General features: G+C 49.9%; 1 protein-coding gene across 10 annotated transcripts in view; it reads left to right on the forward strand.

Moving 5' to 3' along the window:
• SPTAN1 (spectrin alpha, non-erythrocytic 1) overlaps positions 1 to 24366 on the forward strand; it is a 58257-nt gene that overhangs the window by 17531 nt on the left and 16360 nt on the right. For 4 of the 10 annotated variants that reach the window (XM_018055898.1, XM_018055893.1, XM_018055894.1 and 1 more), the window contains 32 exons: positions 32 to 165; positions 332 to 476; positions 559 to 713; positions 1412 to 1547; positions 2914 to 3015; positions 3867 to 4004; positions 4499 to 4609; positions 5291 to 5368; positions 5477 to 5632; positions 5848 to 6052; positions 6561 to 6742; positions 7088 to 7331; positions 7524 to 7646; positions 8175 to 8392; positions 9124 to 9216; positions 9801 to 9935; positions 11005 to 11153; positions 12239 to 12298; positions 13407 to 13605; positions 14976 to 15080; positions 15509 to 15532; positions 16069 to 16104; positions 18154 to 18201; positions 18925 to 19016; positions 19353 to 19497; positions 19593 to 19774; positions 20307 to 20406; positions 20531 to 20728; positions 20832 to 20978; positions 22335 to 22438; positions 22544 to 22706; positions 23089 to 23103. In XM_018055898.1, the coding sequence (XP_017911387.1) occupies positions 32 to 165; positions 332 to 476; positions 559 to 713; positions 1412 to 1547; positions 2914 to 3015; positions 3867 to 4004; positions 4499 to 4609; positions 5291 to 5368; positions 5477 to 5632; positions 5848 to 6052; positions 6561 to 6742; positions 7088 to 7331; positions 7524 to 7646; positions 8175 to 8392; positions 9124 to 9216; positions 9801 to 9935; positions 11005 to 11153; positions 12239 to 12298; positions 13407 to 13605; positions 14976 to 15080; positions 15509 to 15532; positions 16069 to 16104; positions 18154 to 18201; positions 18925 to 19016; positions 19353 to 19497; positions 19593 to 19774; positions 20307 to 20406; positions 20531 to 20728; positions 20832 to 20978; positions 22335 to 22438; positions 22544 to 22706; positions 23089 to 23103 (4122 nt within the window). The remainder of the gene's footprint in view (positions 1 to 31; positions 166 to 331; positions 477 to 558; positions 714 to 1411; positions 1548 to 2913; positions 3016 to 3866; positions 4005 to 4498; positions 4610 to 5290; positions 5369 to 5476; positions 5633 to 5847; positions 6053 to 6560; positions 6743 to 7087; positions 7332 to 7523; positions 7647 to 8174; positions 8393 to 9123; positions 9217 to 9800; positions 9936 to 11004; positions 11154 to 12238; positions 12299 to 13406; positions 13606 to 14975; positions 15081 to 15508; positions 15533 to 16068; positions 16105 to 18153; positions 18202 to 18924; positions 19017 to 19352; positions 19498 to 19592; positions 19775 to 20306; positions 20407 to 20530; positions 20729 to 20831; positions 20979 to 22334; positions 22439 to 22543; positions 22707 to 23088; positions 23104 to 24366) is intronic. The other 6 variants (XM_018055899.1, XM_018055892.1, XM_018055897.1 and 3 more) reach the window with 4 other exon arrangements.

A 24366-nucleotide genomic window follows, 5' to 3' on the forward strand; every position in this document is an offset into this window, starting at 1 on the left:
CTGAGTGTCGTGTCTGCCCTTCCTGACCCAGGAGCAGCACCCTGAGGAGGAGCTGATCAAGACAAAGCAGGACGAGGTGAATGCGGCCTGGCAGCGGCTGAAGGGCCTGGCCCTCCAGCGGCAGGGGAAGCTGTTCGGGGCAGCTGAGGTCCAACGCTTTAACAGGTACCAAGCCGAGGGGGCTTGCGGGAATGGGATCTCCCGGCCGGGTGTGGTGAAGCCTACGGGGAGTTGAAGAACATGTGGGGCTGACTGGGTCTCGGCCCTGTGTGGCATCCCGGTCCTGGATGGATGATGTAGCTACAGACAAACGGGTGCCTCTGTGTTGTAGGGATGTGGACGAGACCATTAGCTGGATTAAGGAGAAGGAACAGTTAATGGCCTCTGATGACTTTGGCCGGGACCTGGCCAGTGTCCAGGCTCTACTGCGGAAACACGAGGGTTTGGAGAGAGATCTTGCTGCCTTGGAGGACAAGGTGGGTTTGAAAGGCAGCTGATTCTGTGAGTAAGTTACTCGCCAGGGTCGGGAGAGCAGCCCTGATGAGCGTGTCTCTCCAGGTCAAAGCCCTGTGTGCCGAGGCTGACCGCCTGCAGCAGTCCCACCCTCTGAGTGCCACCCAGATCCAAGTGAAGCGAGAGGAGCTGATCACCAACTGGGAGCAGATCCGCACCCTGGCCGCGGAGAGACATGCACGTCTCAACGATTCCTACAGGTAGAAGTGCTCCTCCAGGGCTGCACAGCCTGGACCGTGAAGCTTTTGTTTTAGAGTTGAGGTCAGAATTGATGGTTAGTTCTCGGTAGCAAGGAGAACGTGTTACAGCGTTGGTATAGCTTCATAGCTTTCCTCTAGTAAGAAGATGCAGAAGACTTTTTCTTATTGTATTTGTTATATATTTCCTTGTTGTATATTAATGTATTTCTATATTATATTTAGAGACTTGACAACTTTGTAGTGTTTGTATATACACGCACAGTATTGATAACTTTATAAATGTCTTTTTTCCAGCCTATATCACTTTGTTAGAAGCAATATAAATGGAAATACCTGTTAGCAATAAGTATTTAGCAATCTGAGCATCATGTAAAATATTCTGTTAAAATTGAGTAAATCAGGAATTGAAAGGGAAATAATATTTCTTGCTAGTGACTAGGAGTTGAATTTGGGAATGACAAGGAAGTTGAACATAAGAGACAAGCTCAAGGAATTATAGTGATGGACAGAGCCTAAATTTTGAAGGATTGATTTCAGTTGTCTCGCTAGTCTAGGTTGGAAGAGTCCTCCCTTTCCCAAGGCTAGAGTTTGTATGGCTCGTTAGACTCTTGAGGACATAGAATTTGGAGGTCTGGGGCGACATCTTCCACCAAGGGCCTCCCCTAGAGACCTCTGCTTATGGACTTTTGGTTTCCCAGGCTTCAGCGCTTCCTTGCTGACTTCCGAGACCTCACCAGCTGGGTCACTGAGATGAAAGCCCTCATCAATGCAGATGAACTTGCCAATGATGTGGCCGGGGCCGAAGCCCTGCTGGATAGGCATCAGGAGCACAAGGTAGGGTTTCCAGGATCTTCCAGAAGTAAAGCTGTGAGCTAATAGTGCGTGGCTGTAGCTCTGCCACTTCCAGCCTGGAGTGGCTGAAACCTTGCTCACAGGTGGCTCTCACCATGGGGATGGGGCTGGTTTTGCCTTTGGAGTCTTGCTTTTTCTGCTTCTAATAGATGGTTACTCTCTTGATATGAAACTCATTTAACGGTGATTCATAAAAGCGAAGGGCCAGGTTCTAATAGGGCGGAGATGCTGCTGCTTTGCATATGTATCCTGTGCCATCTTGGAAAATCTTTATAAGCTAAACTTCATGGTTGATTTGGGTAAATCTAAACTCTTTCTCCAAAGTATGTCCATGGGAAATTAGTTTTATGAGATCTTAACAGGCTTTATACCTTAAGAAAAGGGTTTTCTGTGGCTAAGTAATTCTGGAAAACACTGTTAAGGTTTAAAAAATCATTGCTATAAATCTTCTGAGGTGCTAGAAATAAAAAATCAATATACAAAAGTCATACAGCCCCCTGTGGACTAGCAACAGTTAAAAGCGTAATTTTTAAAAATACTAATTTGTCACGTGAGAAAATATAAAGTACTTGGGAAACTAACAAAAGTTGTTTAAGACATCTGTGGAGAAAGCTGTACAGTTTTGAGGAAAGGGGAGAAACAGAATAAAGGGTTGGGCATGGATGGAATGATTGCTTGTAAAGGTGCAAATTCTCCCCAAGATGTATACATTCAATGCAATTCCAGGCAGAAGCCCAGAGGCCTTTGTTTCTGATATGAAACATGCTGATTTTAAAATAAAATTGGAAGGGATTTCCCTGGTGGTCCAGTGGCTAAGATTTTGCACTCCCAATGCAGGGGGCCCGTATTCAGTCCTTGGTCAGGGAACTAGATCCTACATGCCACAGCTAAGAGTACACATACCACAACCAAGAACTGGTAGAGCCACATAAATAAATAAATGTGAAAGTAATTTAATTTGGAAGAAAAACAATTAAAACCAGCTGAGACAATTATGAAGAACAGGGGAGGGACTCTTCCTACCAGGTATTATAAAATCATAAGTTTATCTGGCACAGAGACCTGAAATAGACCAGTGGAACAGATGATGGAGAGCTCGGGCCCTGTAGATACGTGGACACTTGGTGGTTTGACAAATGGCATGAAAAGCCAGTAGGAAGCGGACTTCTTAGTAAGCGATGCTCTCCGGTTTGGTTCCCTGGGCTGATACTAGCAAACCTGGCATATCTTTGCTTTGTTCCTCTTTCTAGTTGTGATATTCCTGATTTAAATGGTTATACGAAATTCAACAATTTACTCTTTGTTACAAAGTGCTGGAGATAAATTGTCCTTTTTTTTCTCCCATTAGGGTGAAATTGATGCTCATGAAGATAGCTTTAAATCTGCAGATGAGTCTGGACAGGCCCTGCTTGCAGCTGGTCACTATGCCTCAGATGAAGTGAGGGAGAAGGTATGAGAGGAGAAAGGGTCTTTTAATAAAAGTCTCTGGAAGCTGTTATCCGTCCTTAAATAGCCAGATGTTGCGTTCATCATAGTGTCAGAGAAAACGCAGGAGATTCCGCCTGGAAGTTAGGAAGCAGCAAACACTTGCAGAGATTTAAGAAGGAAATGCACGGCGATTGAGTAGAGAAAGCTCCAGGATGTGGGCCACATGCAGCACATTTCCTACTGAATGGGGACTTTGCAGATTAGTAGCTGGAGCTGAGAGCAAACATTCTTACTAAATTATGTATATGTGTATATAATTCCAAAGTTTCAAAGTATCTTTGTAAAGGTGCCTGAGTCACATTAGATAATGATTTTTATGTTTTTAATACTATATAGACCAGGAAGAGACATTTTAAAGACACACTTTATTGTCGTTAACTTTACAGCCTTCAAATTAAGTCTTAGGCATTGATGGATCTAATGAGTGTGTTCTGAGGAGAACCCACTCAGTTGATATCTCTCATCTAAGAGTCCCTGCTCCTCCTATGCTGCCTCACTTTTACATACTTGCCCTTTTTCTTCCACCAGAGGTTTACTTGTCATGTCTACCTAACATTATATGTGATTATATGGCAATAAATTATTAATAATTCTAGGTTCATTCAAACAGGGCCAACTCTTAGGTTTAACATGACCATGCAAACCCTCAGGATCTCTGATTTGTGTGTGTGTGACTTGGCTGACACGTGAGTGAATGCTATCCTTCTTGTGCAAGTCAGAACCAAGGCCTGAAGGTTAGCAGAGGATTAGAAATGCCGGGAGCCTCCGTATCTGACGTCCCCTCCCCTCTCCTCCTCTCAACCACCGCCCTAGCTGACCGTCCTGTCCGAGGAGCGGGCTGCGCTACTGGAGCTCTGGGAGCTGCGACGGCAGCAATATGAGCAGTGCATGGACCTGCAGCTCTTCTACCGCGACACGGAGCAGGTGGACAACTGGATGAGCAAGCAGGAGGTGAGTGGCGTGGGGAGCTGGCCACCTGTGCCGTGCTGTTCAGCTGGCCCGTTCTGTGCGGGTTCAGTTCTGCGTCACACGGAGGGAAGAGTTGCCGGCTTCCATGGGCCCTGCCAGCACCATTCCTGTTGCTGAAACTGAAGGGCCCTCGAGAAAGGATCTGGTTTTTCAGAGGACTGTGATGGTGTAAAGTTTTTTGTTAGATTTTCTTTTCCCGTAGAACTTTGCATTTTGCGTAATCTAAATCTACTAGAGGCGATGAAAGCTATTGGAGCGAAGTTCAATAGAGGGTAGAACGAGAGTTTCATGCTCTTGTTGGATTTTTTTAAGCGAATCTGGAAGGACCTCTGGCTGCCAGGGGAGACCTGAGAGTTTCTTGGCCGTAGTCTTTCTTGCCCTCCTTTCTGTATTTTGGCCTCAGCAGTCTTTACTTTCCAGCCCTGCGAGGTGAAGGGCGTTGGACATTATGTCAACACTGTGTTTCCTCCTGTAAGGCGTTCCTGTTGAACGAAGACCTGGGCGATTCCTTGGATAGTGTGGAAGCGCTTCTCAAGAAGCACGAAGACTTTGAGAAGTCCCTCAGCGCCCAGGAGGAGAAGATCACAGTAAGACACCTTCCGGCGTCCGTGCCGTCACATGATTCTTAGCGTCAGTGGAGGTCTCTTCTTGTTCTGAGAGGCTTCTGAGCAGAGTCAGAGAAGTTTCCGGGTGCTTACACCCTCACGAGGGTGATCAACCACCTTGCTGGAGACACAGCACAGCTTCTAGAATGAAATTGTTCTCTTGATGTAAACCTCCAAGTTGAGATTTCCTCCCTGTTAAAGTAGTTAAAAACTAAGGTTAAAAAAAAAAAACTAAGGTAAGAGGTTTTTTTCCCCATTGAGCACTGATCTTGGAAGTAGGAATTGAGGAGTTACAGTGGTTACAGCGCTCAGCTTCCACTCAGGTGGTATGGATTCGATTCCTGTCAGGGAACTAAGATCCTGCATGCTGTGTAGTTTGGCTGAAAAAAAGAATTAGGAATTGAAACGCTGTTAATGTGTGTCTGACCCGGTCAGATCCTGCCCTGACATTAACTGCAGCCAGTGTCTGCAGTCCTGAGTGAAGCTAGCATTACACTGAGCCATCCGACTGAGGACGTCAAGTAAAAACTCAGAAGTTAAGGGATGAAAGTTGTCGTAGCAAACCTCAGAGTGAAGTCCTTGACGGGGTCTAGAGCATTTTGTGCTGTGTTCTGCACTCCCCTCTAGGGGCCGAGCTGTGATGAGCCCTCTTCTTCCTCCTAGGCCTTAGATGAGTTTGCCACCAAGCTGATTCAGAACAACCACTACGCGATGGAAGATGTGGCCACCCGGCGAGACGCAGTGAGTGCTCAACTTCCTCACTAGCCGCCTTTCCATCCATGGGTGTCCCTCCCAAGGCAGGTCAGTTAGGGGTGAGAGTGGAGACTCACAGGGGCCCTTGCCTTCCAGCTGCTGAGCCGCCGCAACGCCCTCCATGAGAGAGCCATGTACCGCCGTGCCCAGCTTGCAGATTCCTTCCACTTGCAGCAGTTTTTCCGTGACTCTGATGAGCTCAAGAGTTGGGTCAACGAGAAGATGAAAACAGCCACAGATGAAGCTTATAAAGTAAGATCCTGTCGGCAGTGTCATGTAGCCATTGGTCTGTAAGCCAGACACCACACTTACAAATAAATGTAGTTAAAGAAGGAAATTGGAAATTTCAAAAACACACTACTGAATGTAAGCTGACGGTTTCATATGTCCCCTGTGAAAATATGTGTGAGTGCAGTGCAGCGTAACTTGTTGTCCAGTGGTTCGAGAGAGAACCTCTTTCTTGGCAGGACCCATCCAACCTACAAGGGAAAGTGCAGAAGCACCAGGCCTTTGAGGCCGAGCTCTCAGCAAACCAGAGCCGCATCGATGCCTTGGAGAAAGCTGGGCAGAAGCTGATCGACGTTGACCACTATGCCAAGGATGAGGTGGCGACTCGGATGAATGAAGTCATCAGTCTGTGGAAGAAGCTGCTGGAGGCCACGGAGCTGAAAGGTGAGGGGAGGCATGCACGGGGTTGTGGTAGGAGGTTTAGAGAGTTAAATGCTCATCCCTGGTTCCCTGGTTTAGGTACTTGGGCTACCTAGGTGAGCTGTACCAGGTGACTGGGCACTGGGGCTCACTTCCTGAGGGAGTCAGCTGTGTGGGTGCCTAATGATGTGCAGGGTTGGCGGATGTGACTGTTTACTGGCTGGTTGGGGAGCCTGAGAGAGGAGGGGCTGATTTGGTCAGTAGCCCTGGTTGCCTGGGGCCTCGTCACTAGAAGAGGTCAGCTGTGAGCCGAGGGCACCTAACCATTCATCAGCACTTAACCCATGGGGCTCATTCCAGCTCCGCATCTGGAAGGCAGAGCCGAGCTTGCAGTTTTCCTTCACATTGTGATAGACGTGAAGGCGTCACTGAAACCCTGCCCTGTTGTGATCCTTACGAGAGGTGCTGCTGTGTACTGGCAGCACTGGCAGAAGGATGATACTCACAGACTCAACCTTGCCTCCTTGACCAGGCATAAAGCTCCGTGAGGCTAACCAGCAGCAGCAGTTTAACCGCAACGTTGAGGACATCGAGCTGTGGCTGTACGAAGTGGAAGGTCATCTGGCCTCGGATGACTACGGCAAAGACCTCACCAACGTCCAGAACCTCCAGAAAAAGCATGCCCTGCTGGAGGCTGACGTGGCCGCTCACCAGGTACAGGCCCTGGACGCGGATGTGGGGCTGTGGGCACGGGAGTGAGAGAGGCTGGTCAGCCAAGGCCAACCGGTTCGGGGGTGGGGGATGAAGCCCTAGAGAATCGTGGCTGCACCACTTGGCTTCTGTTCAGGTTGGTCTGCTTGCCCTTGGAGCTTCCTGGGAGCCCAGAATGGGGAAAGGGCGGCTGGAAGCGCACTCCAGAGTGTGGGGAAACAACGATGTGCATTTTCTTGGTGTGAGAGCAAACCACGCCTGAGGCAAGAATGTCAGCCGAGAGATGTCCAGAATGCACTCAGCCGGCCTCGGGCCAGGCTCTCAACACTCTGTCTTTCCCGTCTCCAGGATCGCATCGATGGCATCACTATCCAAGCCCGCCAGTTCCAGGATGCGGGCCACTTTGATGCTGAAAACATCAAGAAGAAGCAGGAGGCCCTGGTAGCTCGCTACGAGGCACTCAAGGAGCCCATGGTTGCCCGGAAGCAGAAGCTGGCCGATTCCCTGCGGCTGCAGCAGCTCTTCCGTGACGTTGAGGATGAGGAGACGTGGATTCGGGAGAAAGAACCTATTGCCGCCTCCACCAACAGAGGTCAGCCTGCCTCTGTCAGACGGAAGTCCAGTTAGGAAAGGGCCTACCCTTACACGGGTCCAGGAGGGGGACCTGTGTCCGAATGAGCAAAGTCAGGTTTCAGTTGAACTGGGTTTTTAAGTGAAACTGTGGGGACAGCTGAGAGTGATGGAGTTGACTTTTCTCTTGACTTGGGAGTGGTTTCTCTTTCAGGCAAAGATTTAATTGGAGTCCAGAACCTGCTAAAGAAACACCAAGCGCTACAAGCAGAAATTGCTGGCCACGAGCCCCGCATCAAAGCAGTCACACAGAAGGGGAACGCCATGGTAGAGGAGGGTGAGTGTCATCAGGAGGTGGCTTTGTTCTCGTTTGTCGTGGCACCTGCCGAGTGCATGGTCGCAGGTCAGGCTGGGCTAGGGGTTGAAGACTGCCCCCCCTACAGTCTTCTGACTATGACCCTGACTAGTCCATAACCTTTCTGAGCCTGAGCTCACCCGCCCCCACCCCCCGCCAGCTTCTCAACTTCTCCCACAGTTGAGAAGACTAAGTGAATGAGGTCAGATACTGAGGAGCCTGAGACAGTGCCCAGCAACGAGTCTCCATGACAGAAGGTCAGAGGGGGCTGTGGGTTTTATTGTTTATGATGACATCACTAATGCCAACTAAGGTTGTCCGCTTAGAGTCTAGACAGACATCGTGGTCTGAGGAGATCTGTTAAAGGGTTGGAACCTGGGCCTCATATAAAACTAGGAACATGAAGGGACCTGGCTCCCTGGACATAGTGTCACAGAGGCTGTGAGCGCTCAGAGGACCTTGTTTGTCCCCATGTTTCTCATTGTCCTCCCTCCCCTGCCCGCCCTACAGGCCATTTTGCTGCCGAGGACGTGAAGGCCAAGCTCCATGAACTGAACCAGAAGTGGGAGTTGCTGAAGTCCAAGGCCTCCCAGCGGCGGCAGGACCTGGAGGACTCGCTGCAGGCCCAGCAGTACTTCGCCGATGCCAACGAGGCCGAGTCCTGGATGCGGGAGAAGGAGCCCATCGTGGGCAGCACCGACTATGGCAAAGATGAGGACTCTGCCGAGGTGATGCATACCGGGGGTACCGGGCTCGGGCTGGGGCTGGTTAGGAGGATGACCACGTGTGCAGAGTGCAGTCTCATGGCTTTTAAGGTGTTTCAGCATCTCTTTCCACTTTTCTCTGGTAATTCTCTTATGCTCACAAAAGAGAGAAGGCAGCCTTGGCCTTTCACTGTTAGCCGTGACCATGTCTCCGATCTTACTTCATTTTTTCTGTATACCTGTGTGTACATAAGCACAATTTTTTGTTAGTCATCTTTTTTGAATGGAATTCTTAAATTTTATTCATAAAGATCTAGGTGTAGCCACGTGCCTGCCTTTTCTTGCCTGTCTTCACATAAACCGTCCTGAGCTGAGTATTAACCCGACCTGATAGGATTTGGAGAAGTAGGAAGCACGGAGGGTGGTGGGAAGGGGGTTCTTGGAGGAGGGTGGCATGTGCCCAGCTGCCACTTAGCAGGAGTGTTGAATTCTCAGGATGGGTGGTGGATGACTGTACATGTGACAGTGTTCTTTATGACTCCTCGTCTGTTTCAAGGGTTGCATAATTATGGATGAAAAGATAATAGAAAACATGATATTTTCTCCATGCTAAGTGTTTATCAAATAAAGGGAGAGAGAGTCATCAAGTCACCAGGTAGCTAAACAGATTTCAGAGGCAGACGGCATGCTGGGGAGGCAGAGGGGCTGCTCTGGCTCCTTGCTCAGGGTCACTTTGTGTGTGACTTGGATTTCAGGCTCTGCTAAAGAAGCACGAGGCATTGATGTCGGATCTCAGCGCCTATGGCAGCAGCATCCAGGCCCTGCGAGAGCAGGCCCAGTCATGCCGGGTAAGTGAGGCTTTTCGTGTCAGCAGTTGCAAGATCCCAGGGGTTGGGTCGGGGCCAGGGAGCAGGGAGGCCAAAAGACCCAGATGCTGACAGCAGGTGGCATGATCTTGGGTGACGTTCTTTTATTAATGTATTTTTAGCTGTGTTGGTTCTTCATTGCTTCATGGGCTTTCTGTAGTTGCAGAAAGCGGGGGCTACTTTTCGTTGTGGTGCACAGGCTCTAGGGCGTGTGGGCTCAGTAGTTGGGGTGCCCAGGCTCAACAGTTGAGTGCACAGGCTTAGTTTTTCCAAGGCATGTGGGATCTTCCTGGACCAGAGATCAAACCTGTGTCTCCTGCATTGGCAGGCAGATTCTTAACCACTGGCCCACCAGGAAAGCCCCCGTGGGTGACTTTCCTGTGGCCTTAAAGGTCCCAGACAGCTGAGCTTCCTGAGTCAGATCTTGTTGGTGGCTTCAGAGGAGAACTGTCACCAGTGTATGTTTGATGGATGTGGGTCTCCTGCTGAGGCTGGGATCTGCAGTGGCTGAGACGGCACTCTGGAGACATCCCATAACTGTGTTTGCCCTTCCTTTGGATTTTTAGCAACAAGTGGCCCCCATGGATGACGAGACTGGGAAGGAGCTGGTCTTGGCGCTCTATGACTATCAGGAGAAGAGTCCCCGAGAGGTCACCATGAAGAAAGGAGACATTCTCACCTTACTCAACAGCACCAACAAGGCAAGCACAGAGGATGACCGGGGGTTGGTTTCCACATATTAGGTGTCTTGGGAGCTTGTCTTTCCAGGATGTGGCTGGTTTAAAACTTGAAGTTACTAGAGTTTCCAGGTCAGTCTCCCATGTCACGTGGGTTTCCTGTTTTGCCTGTGATTGAGATGACCCGTCTGTCTCCATAAATACCTGAGAGCTAGGGTAGTGACTCTTACTCTCAAGGAGAGCTTTTCATCATGGACCACTTCCAAGTGGAATTTTTTTCTCTCTTGAGCTGAAGTCTGCTTCTCTGTCACTGGCACCTGTTGGTTCTAGACTGTAGGGCCGCAGCAGAGGGTTGAAGACAGGCTTCAGCGTCACCCTGTAGGCTCCGCCTCCTCATCTTCTCCAAGTTCAGTGCTGCCTGGTTCATCAGTCTTTCTTAACGCATTCTGATTGGCTGTGGCCTTGGAATGAGGCCATCATCTGACGAGCCCCCCAGGATCCTGCCCCCTGTCTTAGTGTAGGCTGGAGAAGTGTTAGGCACCTCCTCTTCCCAGCCACTCAGCTCACCTGGTCGTGGGACTTTGAGGAAACACTGGCCAGTGTCGTTCTGCTGACTCTAAACCTAAGCTAACTGCCTGGTCTGACTCTGGTTCACTCCAGAGCAGCCTCGCCAGTAGAAGCCACGGTGATGGCAGACTATGCGTCTGTGTTGGCCCCACAGAAGCCACTAGTCACAGGTGACCATGAGGGGCTTCAGAGGTCCCAGAGCATCTGAGGTTTTATTTAATTTCCTGAAGTATGGCTCGAGGCTGCTGTGTTAGCACAGTCCTGGAGCATCTGTGCAAAGAGAAGGTGGCCTTCCTGCTCCAGTAAAGTCATGGCTGCCTCACTCATGACCCTCCCTATACGCGGCAGGTCACGAGGGGATCAAAATTCCCATCTTCACACCAGGTGACTTTGGCACCGTCATGGGATCCTCATGCCGTGACTAGAGCTCTTCTTCATGTGTGCGTGCGTGTGTACACGGGCCTCCTTGGGTTCTCCCTCCGTCAGGGGAGGAGTTTGCCATGGAGATAGTCTCTTTTCCCTGCAGGACTGGTGGAAAGTGGAAGTGAACGACCGGCAGGGCTTCGTGCCGGCCGCCTACGTGAAGAAGCTGGACCCAGCGCAGTCGGCCTCCCGGGAGAACCTCCTGGAAGAGCAGGGCAGCATCGCGCTGCGGCAGGAGCAGATTGACAACCAGTAAGGGCCTTGCGGGTGGCAGCAGAGGGCCAGCGGAGGTCTGCGCCGTGCGTCGTCCTGAGGGGCTGAAGCGGAGGCCGCCCTGAGCTGAGGCTCCAGGGCGAGCGCTCTCCCGGTGCCCATCTGCGCTCTAAGGTGTACTCTCCCGCACCGTCTCCACGGCATAGCTTACCCACACAGCTCCGACCCCAGGAACCTATGATCCCCGCCCCGCCCCTTTTTTTTTCCTTTCATTTGTTCTTTTCCTTGCATTTGCCAGTTGCTTTTCCTAAACAACGTTTGCTAATTGTCACCATCTGGATCTTTGTTCTCCAGTTCAGGAGGTGCTCTCTGAAATGGGGTTTTTAGCTGTTCCACACCTCTTGAGTTCTGTCCTCTGCAAAAGGCTGCATAGAGTGTGTTTCTCTACCATGGTTTTATGCTCTGAGAGTGGAGTGTATTTTTTAGGAAACAGCTCTGCACCCTTTCCTATGGCTAAGCTCCCTTAAGGACCTGTGTCCCTCTTTTTAGGGCACATCTTGCACTACTAATGAGATCTAAAGCTCTGGACACCTGGCAGACAGCCAGGAAGTACACTCTGATGAGAGGCTGGAACGGTAGAACTTTTTTGACCCTGTTGATCCCTGCAGAGGTCAGTTTATATACACTTAGCGATGCTTTCTGTTATTGCTAAGAATGAGAGGTTTTGGCCTAGATCGTAAATATGAGAGCAAAAAAGTGGACCAGATACCTGACTCCAGTTGCGTGTCAGCCCTCAGGAAAACCTCTTCCTCAGGGCGGTCACTATACCCCTGGCCTGGCTTTGTGAAGCGACCAGTGTGTCTAGCCGAGGAATGTTTACTGCCTTAAGCATGGCAGACAGGAAAACAAAGGTGAACTAACTCTCGTGTCATTGGATTTGATTTTCCTGCTCTTTCCTTACTGTGACTTCATTCCCGGCCTAGCCTGCTTCCAAGAGCTCTCGAATGACTCCGTCATTTCCCCTTGAAGCGTCCACCGTCCTGGCCCCCATCGGAGCCACTGCCTCCCACCCCGTGGATTAACCCACTAATCCGTGCGTGCTTTTGCTGTGCCCCCCCGTGCAGGACGCGCGTAACTAAGGAGGCCGGCAGCGTGTCTCTGCGTATGAAACAGGTGGAAGAACTGTGAGTAGGCCGGAAGCCCTGCCGAGCACCACCCGCCGCCCCTGTCCATCCTCCCTTCCCTGCTTCTCTTGAAGGCGCTCGCTGGTCGAGGAAGGCGAGGTGGCAGGAGGGCCCGTCTCTGGCAGCAGCTTTGGCTCACGAGGGAAGGGGTTTGGGTGAAGCCGTGTCAGCTGTGGCCGCTTCTCTCGTCGGTGCTTCTGTGCAGCTGTGCGTTCAGAGCCTGCTTGGTGCGCCTGCTGTCGGTTTCTTCCTGGACTAGCCACTGTCAGCGGGCCAGGCGGCGGCCGGTGCCCTAATGCTCCTCTGTCGGCAGCAAGCCAGCTGCCTCTTGAAGTCTCTGACTCTCGGTAATGCGCTCCTGTTTTATTTCCCTTTTGGAGACTTAGGTTCTATTCTAGATCTTTTTAACTTTCAACTCAGTTGTATTAAGTTTGCTATTTTCACATCTGCAAGGATGCCAGGAGTTCAGCCTTTTGTATTTTGGTTCCCAAGAGTTCGAGTGTTGTTGGAGTCTTCATAAGAAACCCTCAGCTAACGAAATGTGCTTTACGTGACTTCTCCTTCCAAAGTGGCCAAAACTTCCTGAGAAATAAGTATGTTAACATTAGAAACAGTAGGAATTCCCTACTGTTCCAGAGATACTAACATTCGGAATGAGGCTGTTGTAAAGCTCAGTGTACCTTCCCCCACCACCTGGGCGCTGCTGGCAGAATCATACGACAGGAGAACAGGCCCTCTGTATACACCACGCCCAGCAAATCCATCTCTCATCTGGCAGCTGTAGTCGCATGGAGCCTGTGTTGTGCTAAACGCTTGGTTTTGGTCATTTGTGGTTGTGCTGGTGTCAGTGCACACGCGGCCCCGGGGTGAGTGTGCCAGGCCATCCCCGCCACCCCATTGTGAACAGTGCAGTGTGGGCTTGTCCCGGAGGCTGTCCGTGGGTCCTCGGGGCCTGTGTCTCCACCTGCTGTCTGATACTCTGCCACCACGGCATCGTCCTTATCAACACAGCCTTGGACCACCTCTCGAAGACACGGGTGGTCTGCCTCCATAGGAAGTTGACCCGCCTCCCCTCCCTCCCTCTTGTCACCCTCTTGAATTACTTCAGGTACCATTCTCTGCTGGAACTGGGAGAGAAGCGTAAAGGCATGTTGGAGAAGAGCTGTAAGAAGTTCATGCTGTTCCGTGAAGCGAACGAGCTGCAGCAGTGGATCAACGAGAAAGAAGCGGCCCTGACAAGCGAGGAGGTCGGCGCGGACTTGGAGCAGGTCGAAGTGCTGCAGAAGAAGTTTGACGACTTCCAGAAGGTACGGGAGGTCTTGCAGCTGAGCGGAAGATCGTTCAAAGATTTGGATCTCTTGACATTTGACTGTGGATTTCTGGAATGAAAATTACAGAGGTTATATTCCTCTGTCTCTGTAGCCATTTTTAAACAAGTTTAATCATAACTTTTCTTGCACCGTTTAGTTCTGAGAAGACATCAATACGTGCAGTTTTCTCTACATGTTGTTTTAAGAACTTTCCTAATCTGTCATACAAAAATGTGTAAAAGTAGTTTTCCTAATTAGGGTTAAGTTCACATAACATTGGGCTTCTCTAGTGGCTCAGTTGGTAAAGAGTGTGCCTGCAACACAGGAGACCCAGGTTCAGTCCCTGTGTTGGGAAGATCCCCTGGAGAAGGGAATGACCACCCACTCCAGTATTCTTTCTTGGAGAATCCATGGGTAGCGGAGCCTGGTGGGCTACAGTCCGTGGAGTCGCAGAGAGGCAGAGGTGACTGAGCGACTTCCACGTAACAGACAGTTAACTGTGATAAAGGATGTAGTTCAGCAGCATTTGGTTTGTTCCCAGTGTTCTGTTACCATCACTTCTATTTCCAAAACATGATCACTTCGCAAGGAGAGCACAGACCCATGAAGCAGCCTCTCCTTACCCCCTGCCCGCCTCCACACCAACACCTGGCAAACACCAGGCTGCTTTTTGTCTCTGCATGTATGTGTCCTGGACATTTCATATAAATGGAAGCACATATTATGTTACTTTGTGACTGAGGGCTTCACAGAGGGTTTTGAAAGTCTAGTCATTATCGATGGATCAGTGATCTTCTAGCGTTTATTGGCTAATGCTCCATGGTGTGTATATATACACCGCATCTTGTGTATCCATTCCTCCAGTTTAAAAATACTCTTGTGAGACTTCCCTGTCTGGCCAGTGGTTAAGACTGTGCTTCCAGTGCAGGGGGTAGGGGTTTGATCCCTGATCAGCAGCGTTCCAGATGCCTTCATAGTGTGGCCAAGAAGCATATACATATTGTTATGACCAGTTCAGTTGGGTGGGGGGTGCCTCTCTCCTGTAGTGGCAAGCTTTAACATTTCATCACATTTTTAATATGTGTCTTCTCCCCGATGAAGGTTTTAAAAAAATCTCCAACCAGAATAGTTTTTCATTAACTACAGTTCGTTTAGTAAGTAAGAGACAGGCTATTTCTAATGCCATGTGGTTTTCTTACTTCTTCAGTAGCAGCAAGCAGGATTTTCTGATTTAGGTCACTGTCAAGGAGTAGAAAAACTACTTATGGGATACCTGTCAGATAGAAATTTATGGAGTTCATGAGTATCTGTGTCCTCCTTTGGATTGCTGTTGTGAGTTCTGGTTACATTGTCTTTGTTCTTTGAAGGATCTCAAGGCCAATGAGTCACGGCTGAAGGACATTAACAAGGTGGCTGAAGACCTGGAGTCGGAAGGCCTGATGGCGGAGGAGGTGCAGGCCGTGCAGCAGCAGGTGGGGGTCTGGCTGCTGTGTGGAGCCTGCTCGGGAGCAGCTTGGCTCCCCCTTGGCCTGTGCTGTAGCCCAGCTCACATGCCCCACGGGGCACTGTGTGGCCAGGGTGCAGGCTCTCCGTGTGGCCTGCACTGTCTCGTTTACCTTCGACGGGAGGGAAAAACGGGTCTCCTTCTTAGGCCCCTTACATATCTTGGTAGTTATTGAATCTTTCTTTAGGCCTTAACTGGTAATAAGTTCATGCAGTTCCTTAAATAAATAAAAGGTTCTGTGTAGAAACACTTGGTCATCCTGTAGACTTTAATAGTTCCTCTGGCCAGTCACATTGCCTGTCTCTAAACTCTCCCGCGCCTCCAGTTTGACTTGACAGTGGTAGGTGTTACTGATGTTTCCTCTAATAACGTGATTGTTTCCTTCTCTGCTTGTAGGAGGTGTATGGCGCGATGCCCAGGGTAAGTGTCAGGTGCCCCGTCTATAACTTGAACTTGAGGATTAACTCTTGGGAAGAGTATACAGTCAAGAGTCCCATAAAGATTTCTGTTCTTGAACCTCTAGAGATGCGTTTTGTGTGTAAAAGCCTGTGCAAAAGAAATAAGTTGATTTCTGTTTGTCTTTCTCCAAAAACCAAAAGGTTTTTCTCTGGTTTCTTAGAACTTTTCCGCCAGCAGTTACTTATTTATCCCTTTTCAAAGAATCCTGAGAATGATATAAAGAGAAGCTGGAAATTGTATTAAATTTCCTCATTCTCTCCCTCTCTCCTACTGCATTTTGAAAAAAGAGAGACTTTTTCACTCCTGTTTGCTTCATTTCCCTCAGTCAGCCCTGCAATTTGCTGCCAGCCAGTGATAAGTTCTGACTCGCAGTGGGGAACACTGTTCTGATTTCTCTGAACTTCCCATCATTCAGAGGAAAAGCTGATAAGCTGATGCAGCTTTGTTTTGTGCTCAGTTTCTCGGCTGCCTAAATTCCTCCCTTTTTCTTTGAATAGGATGAATCTGATTCCAAGACAGCCTCCCCGTGGAAGGTAAGAGTTTCTTTGCAAATTGTTAATTCCAGAGGTTTTCCAGGACCGGAAATGTTTCATGTCCTTTTCTAGTGTGCATGTTTCTGAGTAGTTAGGCTTGTCTGACTGCGGTCATTTCTGGCCTTGTGTGGCCTGGTGTCTTTCTGACCCTGGTGTTGATGTTCTTTGAATCGGCCATGTCTTGAAATGTGATGCTTAATGACACAGAAGCAGCATGTCTTCCTGCAGATGCTCAGCACAAGTTCAGGTAGGGGTCAAGCTTGTCACACGTTGTCTCTGCCGAAGTGTACAGTTGGCCATCTGTGTTTGGATTCAACCAGCCAGCAATTGAAAATGCCGCCATTCGATCCATGGTTGGTTGAATCCAAGGATTCGGGACCTGAGCAAACAGGGCGCCAGCTCTGAGGGACTTGAGCATCCATGAATTTTAGTAACCTTGGGGGATCCTGGGACCCTTCCCCCTTAAGAACCAAGGATATGGGGATGACTGCAGTTTGCAGAGGTCACACTGTGTAGTGAGGCATGGTCCCACCAGTAGGACTGCCGCCCAAAAGGAAATGACATGAAGATGAAAAGGGGAGAAGACTTTCTTCTCAACATCTGCTGACCGTTTTCTCCTGGTGCCTAAGAAAGGCTTGATGGAAAGTCTGTGTCCTGAGGAGAGATGTTTACAAGCTGCAGTAGACATTGTTCCACAGAGACTGGCATGGTGCTTAGCCAAGGTGGACGTAACTCTGACCAGCAGGACCAGGGAGCCTTCTCATGTGTAGTGCCTATAGCCATGATTATGGACCTAGCTGCTCAATGCCAGTTGGAGCATCTTTCCTCCTGACTCAGCTCTTCAGGAATATGTCCCTTAAGTTATAGACAAGCTGGAAAAAGCAGGTTTCTTCATGAAGTCATACCTTTCTAAAATATAAAGAAAGCATGAAAACCTAAAAACAGGCCCTCACCCCAGTCCCTCGTTTGGTACTTCCCAGCCCTGTCACCTGGCTTGTCTTGGGGACCTAGGTTGAAAGGGATTTGTTTCTTTGGCCTCCTTATCTCTCCAGGCTCTCACTCTGCTTATTAAATAGACTGCAAATTGCTTGGAAAGATGCATGTTTCCTTTTATTCCGCTTTCTCCTTTTTTCTCTGTCTCAATTTCCTTACATAACAAAATTTAGTCATTGGTGTCATGAATGGGCAGCATCCTTAGCTATTTGACATCTGGCAGAGTTTGCCAGAGCTTTTCTGGTAACAGATATTTTTTCAGAAACACATGTCAGATGACTTAATAAACACCAGTACTTCCTGATTCTGAAAAGAATGGGAAACAATGGGTGTCTGCTTTCTGACCCCTGTACACACCCACACGGGTTGAAAACATCGTCTGGGTGTGTCCATGGAACATTGGAGGAGCCTGACTTCCCTACATACACACTCGGCTCCTCCTTTTTGTTATGTACTTGAGGATTACAGGCCTCACAAGCCTGCCAAGTAGGGTTTCTTTCTGATTCAACCAGGTCAGCTCTGAGAGCCCAAGGGGCACAATTTTTAAAAGTGACATTGATGAGAGGAAGCTAATTCATCAGTGTCTTTTCTTTCTCATCCAGTAAGGTTCCACTGTTAGAAGGAGTAACGATCCAGTAACCATAAGTAGAAGTGAAATTATTGGTGCACTTGAGTGTTTAAATAGCCTCAGCTGGCAGCATTTCTTCCACTGAGTGTGTTTTCTGGACTCTTCTCCTAGAGTAGGAACAAGAAAAAGTCAGTAGTCTTTGAGCCTCTTTTTTCTGTCTAGTCAAATGTTTTAATTGTGGTTTCCACTGTTCTTTCACTCTTCATGTAAAATTAATCATTGAGTTGGATGTGATTGTGCACTTGCATTTCTGCCTGACTTTCTCCTTGTTGGTACTTTCTTGCTGCTCTGATCAGAAATTTGACAGTATTCTTTTACAATCATTTGGTGGACAATTGGGCCCTAATTAATGGCACTTGCATCTCAGATTTCTCTTGTAATCAGCAGACACGTGATTAGTTTGCTCTTCTGCTTCCCTCCCCACATAGTCTGCTCGCCTGATGGTTCACACCGTGGCCACCTTTAATTCCATCAAGGTAAGACACCAGGGCGGCTTCCCTGGTCCTCCCTGGTCTCCTTCCTCATGTCCTGCTCCCGTCTTCAGCAAGGCTCTTGTCCTCGTGAGTTGTGTGAGCTGTAGCAGTTGTCACTCTCCTGGCTCCAAGGGTGTCCTGGTCACTGTTAACTCTCCGTGTGCGGCAGGAGCCATGATCAGCTCACCCAGTTCTGCCGGTGCCTCCTGGAGGGCTGGGCGCTGTGGGGAGCGTGTTATCTGGAAGGCAGTGAAGGCCTTGCCTGACTCCTTGGGCCCCAGGCTGGTTTGTCCTCTGAGGACAGGGTCCTACAGCCACACTGTGCTCAGGCTGCTTCCCCGCCGGTGGTGCCACCAAGATCAGTCTGGGGCGGCAGACGTGGGACTCTGTCCACTCAGCAGTTGTTCCGAAGCTGATGCTGTGAGGCGGCACCAGGCTAGGCACTGAGATGAGGACAGATCAGCCTCCTCCTCTCTCCTGCCGCTTCCACTGCCATTCCAAGCCGGGTGCTGGCGGAGTGTTTGCACCGTGAGGTCTGGCGAGCTGTGGCCAGATCTGACTTTCTGGACTTTGGCTATCACGGTGTGCTCACTGATTAAACTGGGAAAGTCAGAACCAGGAAGTCCTCGGTGCCCCAGGCTTTCCTTTCTCGTGAAGCCACCAGGGCTCTGGTTCTGCCCTTTTCCTGGAGTTGGGCGTGAGCTGATGCCTCCTGTCCTCCGGCAGGAGCTCAACGAGCGCTGGCGGTCCCTGCAGCAGCTGGCTGAGGAGCGGAGCCAACTCCTGGGCAGCGCCCACGAAGTGCAGCGGTTCCACAGGTGAGGGGTGGCTCCGCCAGCAGGAGTGGTCCTGTGGCAATGGGGGATGGGGGGCAGGCTCCACAGGTGAGGGGCAGCCCGGGCTGGCAGGAGAAGGAGCCGGCGATGATCAGGTTCACCTCAGCTGGATCTTGTCCGTGCTGGTGTTCTGGCACTTGATGGGTGCTCAGTCAGTACTGCTGAGCGGGTGGATGTGTGTTCCGTGCCATTTAGAGTGCAGTTGGTGGGCCGCTGACACGTGCCAGTGAAGCACACCGGGGTCAAGGCAGCCATCCTCGGCACTCATGAATGTAAACAGAATGTGAATATGAACGTGACTGTGAATATTACCTACAGAGATGCTGACGAAACCAAAGAGTGGATCGAGGAGAAGAACCAGGCTCTAAACACAGACAACTATGGCCACGACCTGGCCAGCGTCCAGGCCCTGCAGCGCAAGCACGAGGGCTTCGAGAGGGACCTCGCGGCCCTTGGCGACAAGGTGAGAGGCGGGGGACAGACGCAGAGCTGGCTTTCCTCTATTCTGCTGGAGGCCACACATCCCCCTTCTCCATCTCTCACCTCTTTCTTCCCCAGGTGAACTCGCTTGGGGAGACAGCTGAGCGCCTGATCCAGTCCCACCCCGAGTCGGCAGAGGACCTGCAGGAGAAGTGCACTGAGCTGAACCAGGCATGGAGCAGCCTGGGCAAGCGTGCCGACCAGCGCAAGGCCAAGCTGGGCGACTCCCACGACCTGCAGCGCTTCCTCAGCGACTTCCGGTGAGAAGCAAGCTCGGGCCAGGGGCCTTTCTAGCTGGATGAAATGCATGCATAGGCTGAACACATCTCAGGTTTGATCTTGGGAATTACTTGGTGGTCCAGTGGTTAGAACCTGGTGCTTTCACTGATGAGGGCCCAGGTTCAGTTCCTGGTCAGGGAACTGAAATCCTGGAAGCTGCACAATGTGGCCAGGAAAGAAAAAAGGTTTCATCCTAAAGAAAGGCATTTGTATTTGAAGCTGTAGGAGACTTTACCACAGCTACTTGTCTATGTTATCTCCTGTTGTTCTGTAGAGTAAAAGATCTTGTATACTTGTTTGTTCTTTCTCTGAGGACTTCTTGATTTTTTTAAAGTTATTAATTCAGTAAGACAAGAGGCTTCAAAATAATTTACTCAGAGCTCTAGCCCCAATCAATAGATTAATCCCAAATAACTTTCTGAGACAAGACTTAGGGAGTCCTCTCTTTTCCTGGGCAGAAGGCCCGCTTGCCAGGGAATGTAATAGCCATTCCTCTGTGGCTCTGGTTTCCAGGGACCTCATGTCTTGGATCAATGGAATCCGAGGTCTGGTGTCCTCAGACGAGCTAGCCAAGGATGTCACCGGAGCTGAGGCCCTGCTGGAGCGACACCAGGTGGGTCGGCCTGCTGAGCACCGCATACATGGTGACCCTGCCAGGCCAGGAGGACTTTAGTGGTTGACATGAGAGTGGGCAGCTCCTCCTGCCAGTTACCTAATCCCTCCCCTCCTCTTGGCAGGAACACCGGACAGAAATTGATGCCAGAGCTGGCACTTTCCAGGCATTCGAGCAGTTTGGGCAGCAGCTGTTGGCTCATGGGCACTACGCCAGCCCCGAGATCAAGGAGAAGCTCGATGTTCTAGACCAGGAGCGCGCAGACCTCGAGAAGGCCTGGGTCCAGCGCAGGATGATGCTGGATCAGTGCCTTGAATTGCAGGTACCTGTGCTGGATGGTAGCTTCCTGTTTGCCACAGGGTTTCAGACCAGGTGTTTTGTGCCAGAGGCTCCTTGTCTCCTCACCTCCCTCTTCCCTTCTTTAGCTGTTCCATCGGGATTGCGAGCAGGCCGAGAACTGGATGGCTGCCCGGGAGGCCTTCCTGAACACAGAAGACAAAGGGGACTCGCTAGACAGCGTGGAGGCTCTGATCAAAAAACACGAGGACTTTGACAAAGCAATTAATGTCCAGGTAGGGGCTTCCCCAGTGGCTCAACAGTAAAGAATCCACCTGCTGTGCAGGAGACTGGTTTGACCTCTGGGTCGGGAAAATCCTCCAGAGGAGGAAGTGGCAACCCACTGCAATATTCTTGTCTGGAAAATCCCACGGACAGAGGGGTCTGGTGGGCTACAGTCCATGGGGTCGTAAAGAGTCAGACACAACTGAGGGACTAGACATGAGCAAGAAGGCCTTTGTACCGTAGATCCAGAATCTGGGTTTTCCCAGATTGCTATCTTCTCTTTCTGTTGGCATATTCTCTCTGCCTGCTCTCAGTGATTAGAACGAAAGATAGTTTCTGCTTGCTTAACTCAGCTGGAGAGCTTTGGCAACTTTCTCAAATTAGAATACTTGGTGGTGGGAATTCCCTGGTGGCGCAGCGGATAGGAATCTGCCTGTGAATGCAGAGGACGTGGGTTCACTCCCTGGTCTGGAAGATTCTTCACACCGTGGAGCAGCTAAGCCCACGAGTTGCAGTTACTGAGCCTATGGCCTGTGTGCCACAGCTGCTGAAGCCCGAGCGCCTAGAGTCTTGTGCTCCGCAACAAGAGAAGTGACTGCAATGAGAATCCCACACACAACTAGAGAAAACCCACATGCAGCAACAAAGACCCAGCACAGCCAAAAGAAATACAAGAATAAAGTACTTGGTGTTGACTACACAGTGCAAACCTGTGCAGTCTAGAAAAAGTGACATACGTAAATCGTTTTTTTAAACTTGATAAATTCTGGCATTTTAAAGATTTTGATAACAGATGCCACAGGGGAAATTTTTTATAGTGAAAGGGAAGAAAAACAAACTTGTGGATAGGTAAGTGCATATATGAACATGAACCAGAAAGTTGCAGAAGTCTTTGGCTTATAAACCGCTTTGTTGAAAATCTGATGATCTTTTTCTGTGATGCCTAAATTTTTTTGGCCACTCCTTGAGTCATGTAGGATCTTAGTTCCCCTGCCAGGGCTTGAACCTGTGCCCTCTGCATGGAAACATAGAGTCTTAACCATGGGACCGCCCGCGAATTAATTCCCTGTGAAGCCCAATTTCCCTTCTCCAGTGGACTACGTTTCATATGTGATGAAGCCGTTTCATTTGTGGTCTGCTGGTGTTCAAACCCCGGCCCCACCCCAGTGTGACCTGGCACCTTCTTGAGTTAAACTCTACTCCAATAATGATTGAAATCAAGCTTTCCTCTGGCTTTTTACACTCCTGCTTCTAAAGTGTCGGTGTATTCGGATCCCGTCACCAGCTAGTCACCCAAAATAACCGTTCTCTTCTCGGACCTGCGGTCGTCTTGCCCGCCCTGACCTCACGATTCTCTTTGCCGACAGGAGGAGAAGATTGCTGCCCTGCAGTCCTTTGCTGACCAGCTCATTGCTGGCGGTCACTACGCCAAAGGCGACATCTCCAGCCGGCGCAATGAGGTTCTGGACAGGTGGGTGGTCGGTGCAGCTGACTGGTTCAGCTGCACTTGTGCTAGAGCCCCGGCCTGACTACCTCCGTGGGGTGCTCACCTTTGCTCTCGGTTCCACCTTCCCAGGTGGCGCCGTCTAAAAGCTCAGATGATTGAGAAGAGGTCAAAGCTGGGAGAATCGCAGACCCTCCAGCAGTTCAGCCGGGATGTAGACGAGATTGAAGCTTGGATCAGTGAAAAATTACAGACTGCAAGTGATGAGTCATATAAAGACCCCACCAACATCCAGGTGAGCTGAACCCGTGAGGTGTGTGTCTCTGAAGTAGCTTGTGCTCCTGAGTAGCTCTTGCTAAAAATAAGGCATCTTTAGAAGGGAGAGTTATCTCTAGGTACCTCCTCCTACTCACAATGATGCCAAGAAAAAGTGTTTTAGTAAGTGAACTGGTGGGAAGACCTCCCCTAAATGATGAGAGCCAGTTAAGAAGCTGTTCCCGTCATTTGATGCTGCTGAAGCTGTGGCTGTGTTAGAGCCTGTAGGAAAGGCCCCGTTAAAACCGCTGTTTCCAAATGCTGACCTTCCCAGGAGAAGTATGACAGTTTCTGTTGAATAGGTGATACTGCATATTCACATCAGTGTACTGAACTCTTGTTATTTTAATCTGTTTTTGTAGCTTTCCAAGCTGCTGGTAAGTTTTATGTTTTCTTAAAGAGTTTTAGTTAAATGAGCTCCAGTGTCTGCTCTTGTGTATAGATTCTCATAATCATGGTCACAGTCTGCTGGTGTCTTCCTCATCTGTGCTTTTCGTTTCTAATCATCCATCACACTCCATCCAAGTGTCCCTGCGGGATGTTGCTTTCTCTGTTGTAATTAGCCTGAGCCCTTCCCTTTCTCCTCCCTCCTTACTCCCGGCTCATCACTTAGGCAGGTTCTGTACAGTGTTTGATTTGGGGGGCAGCAGTGAACTGCTTTCTTTCCAAAGATGCACTGTTTTTAAACGAAATTACTTTTCTCTGTGTAACTTTGGGCTCTTCTTGCTGTGGACTCAGGGCTCTCGGTGGGTGGGGGCAGGGCCAGCTGGGAGAGTTTCGTTGCCCATGTGACCTTTTGTCCAGAAGTGCTGGTCACTGGAGAGGGACAGCGAGAGGTCCACAGAGTAGCAGGTGATAACGCTTCCAAATCTACGAGAAGCCTGGGGTGAGAGGTTAAGATCAAAGTGAACATCACCAAAGGGGCAGCGAAAGACTTCATAGTCAAAATGTAGCTGAGAAGTGGCTTAAATGGATGAGAATTGAGCCAAAGAGCGATCAGGAAAAGAGGGGACCTGGACTCTTGCCGGGGTATGTGGGCGTCCGAGACCTTTTTCTGTTCTGTAGTTGGGCTCGAGCGTTAGAGTATGTGGCCAGGACTCTATGTTGACACTGCATTTCACCAGCCACGTGCCTCCATCTTTTGACAGTTGCTGCCCCTGAAATGAAACATGTGATGCAGAATCCTTCCCCAGTTGAACTGCTTTTTCCTTTTATTTTTTTCCCTGGATACCGTCCTCGCCCAAGACCCCGCGTTCCTCGCCCAGAGCTGCCCCACAGCTGTGTCCTTTCAGTTGTCCCCTGTGGCACCCCTGCAGCTTATATCTCGGTGGGGCTTTAAGTTCCCCATCAGGCCCTTGCCCTCAGATGCCGATCGTCCTCCCAGCCCTCTCTTCTAGCAAAATGAAGTTCTTACCTACAGTTAAGCCTGGATTTTGACAAATCCAGGAGTTTTGAATGATGACCACTGCTGGAGGAGAAGCCAGGAAAGCCCAATTCTGCAGCGGCTTCAGGGTTCTCTGTGGATGGCGGGGCAGGCTCACCCTCGCATGCCTGGTGTCATGGGGACTGCCGCCCTAGGTGATGAGAGGCCAGCTGTGTTATTTCTTAGTGCTTCTGTCCCCTAAGGAGGAAGCCGTGCA

Source organism: Capra hircus, chromosome 11 (genome assembly GCF_001704415.2).
Source record: "Capra hircus breed San Clemente chromosome 11, ASM170441v1, whole genome shotgun sequence".
Taxonomy (NCBI): domain Eukaryota; kingdom Metazoa; phylum Chordata; class Mammalia; order Artiodactyla; family Bovidae; genus Capra; species Capra hircus.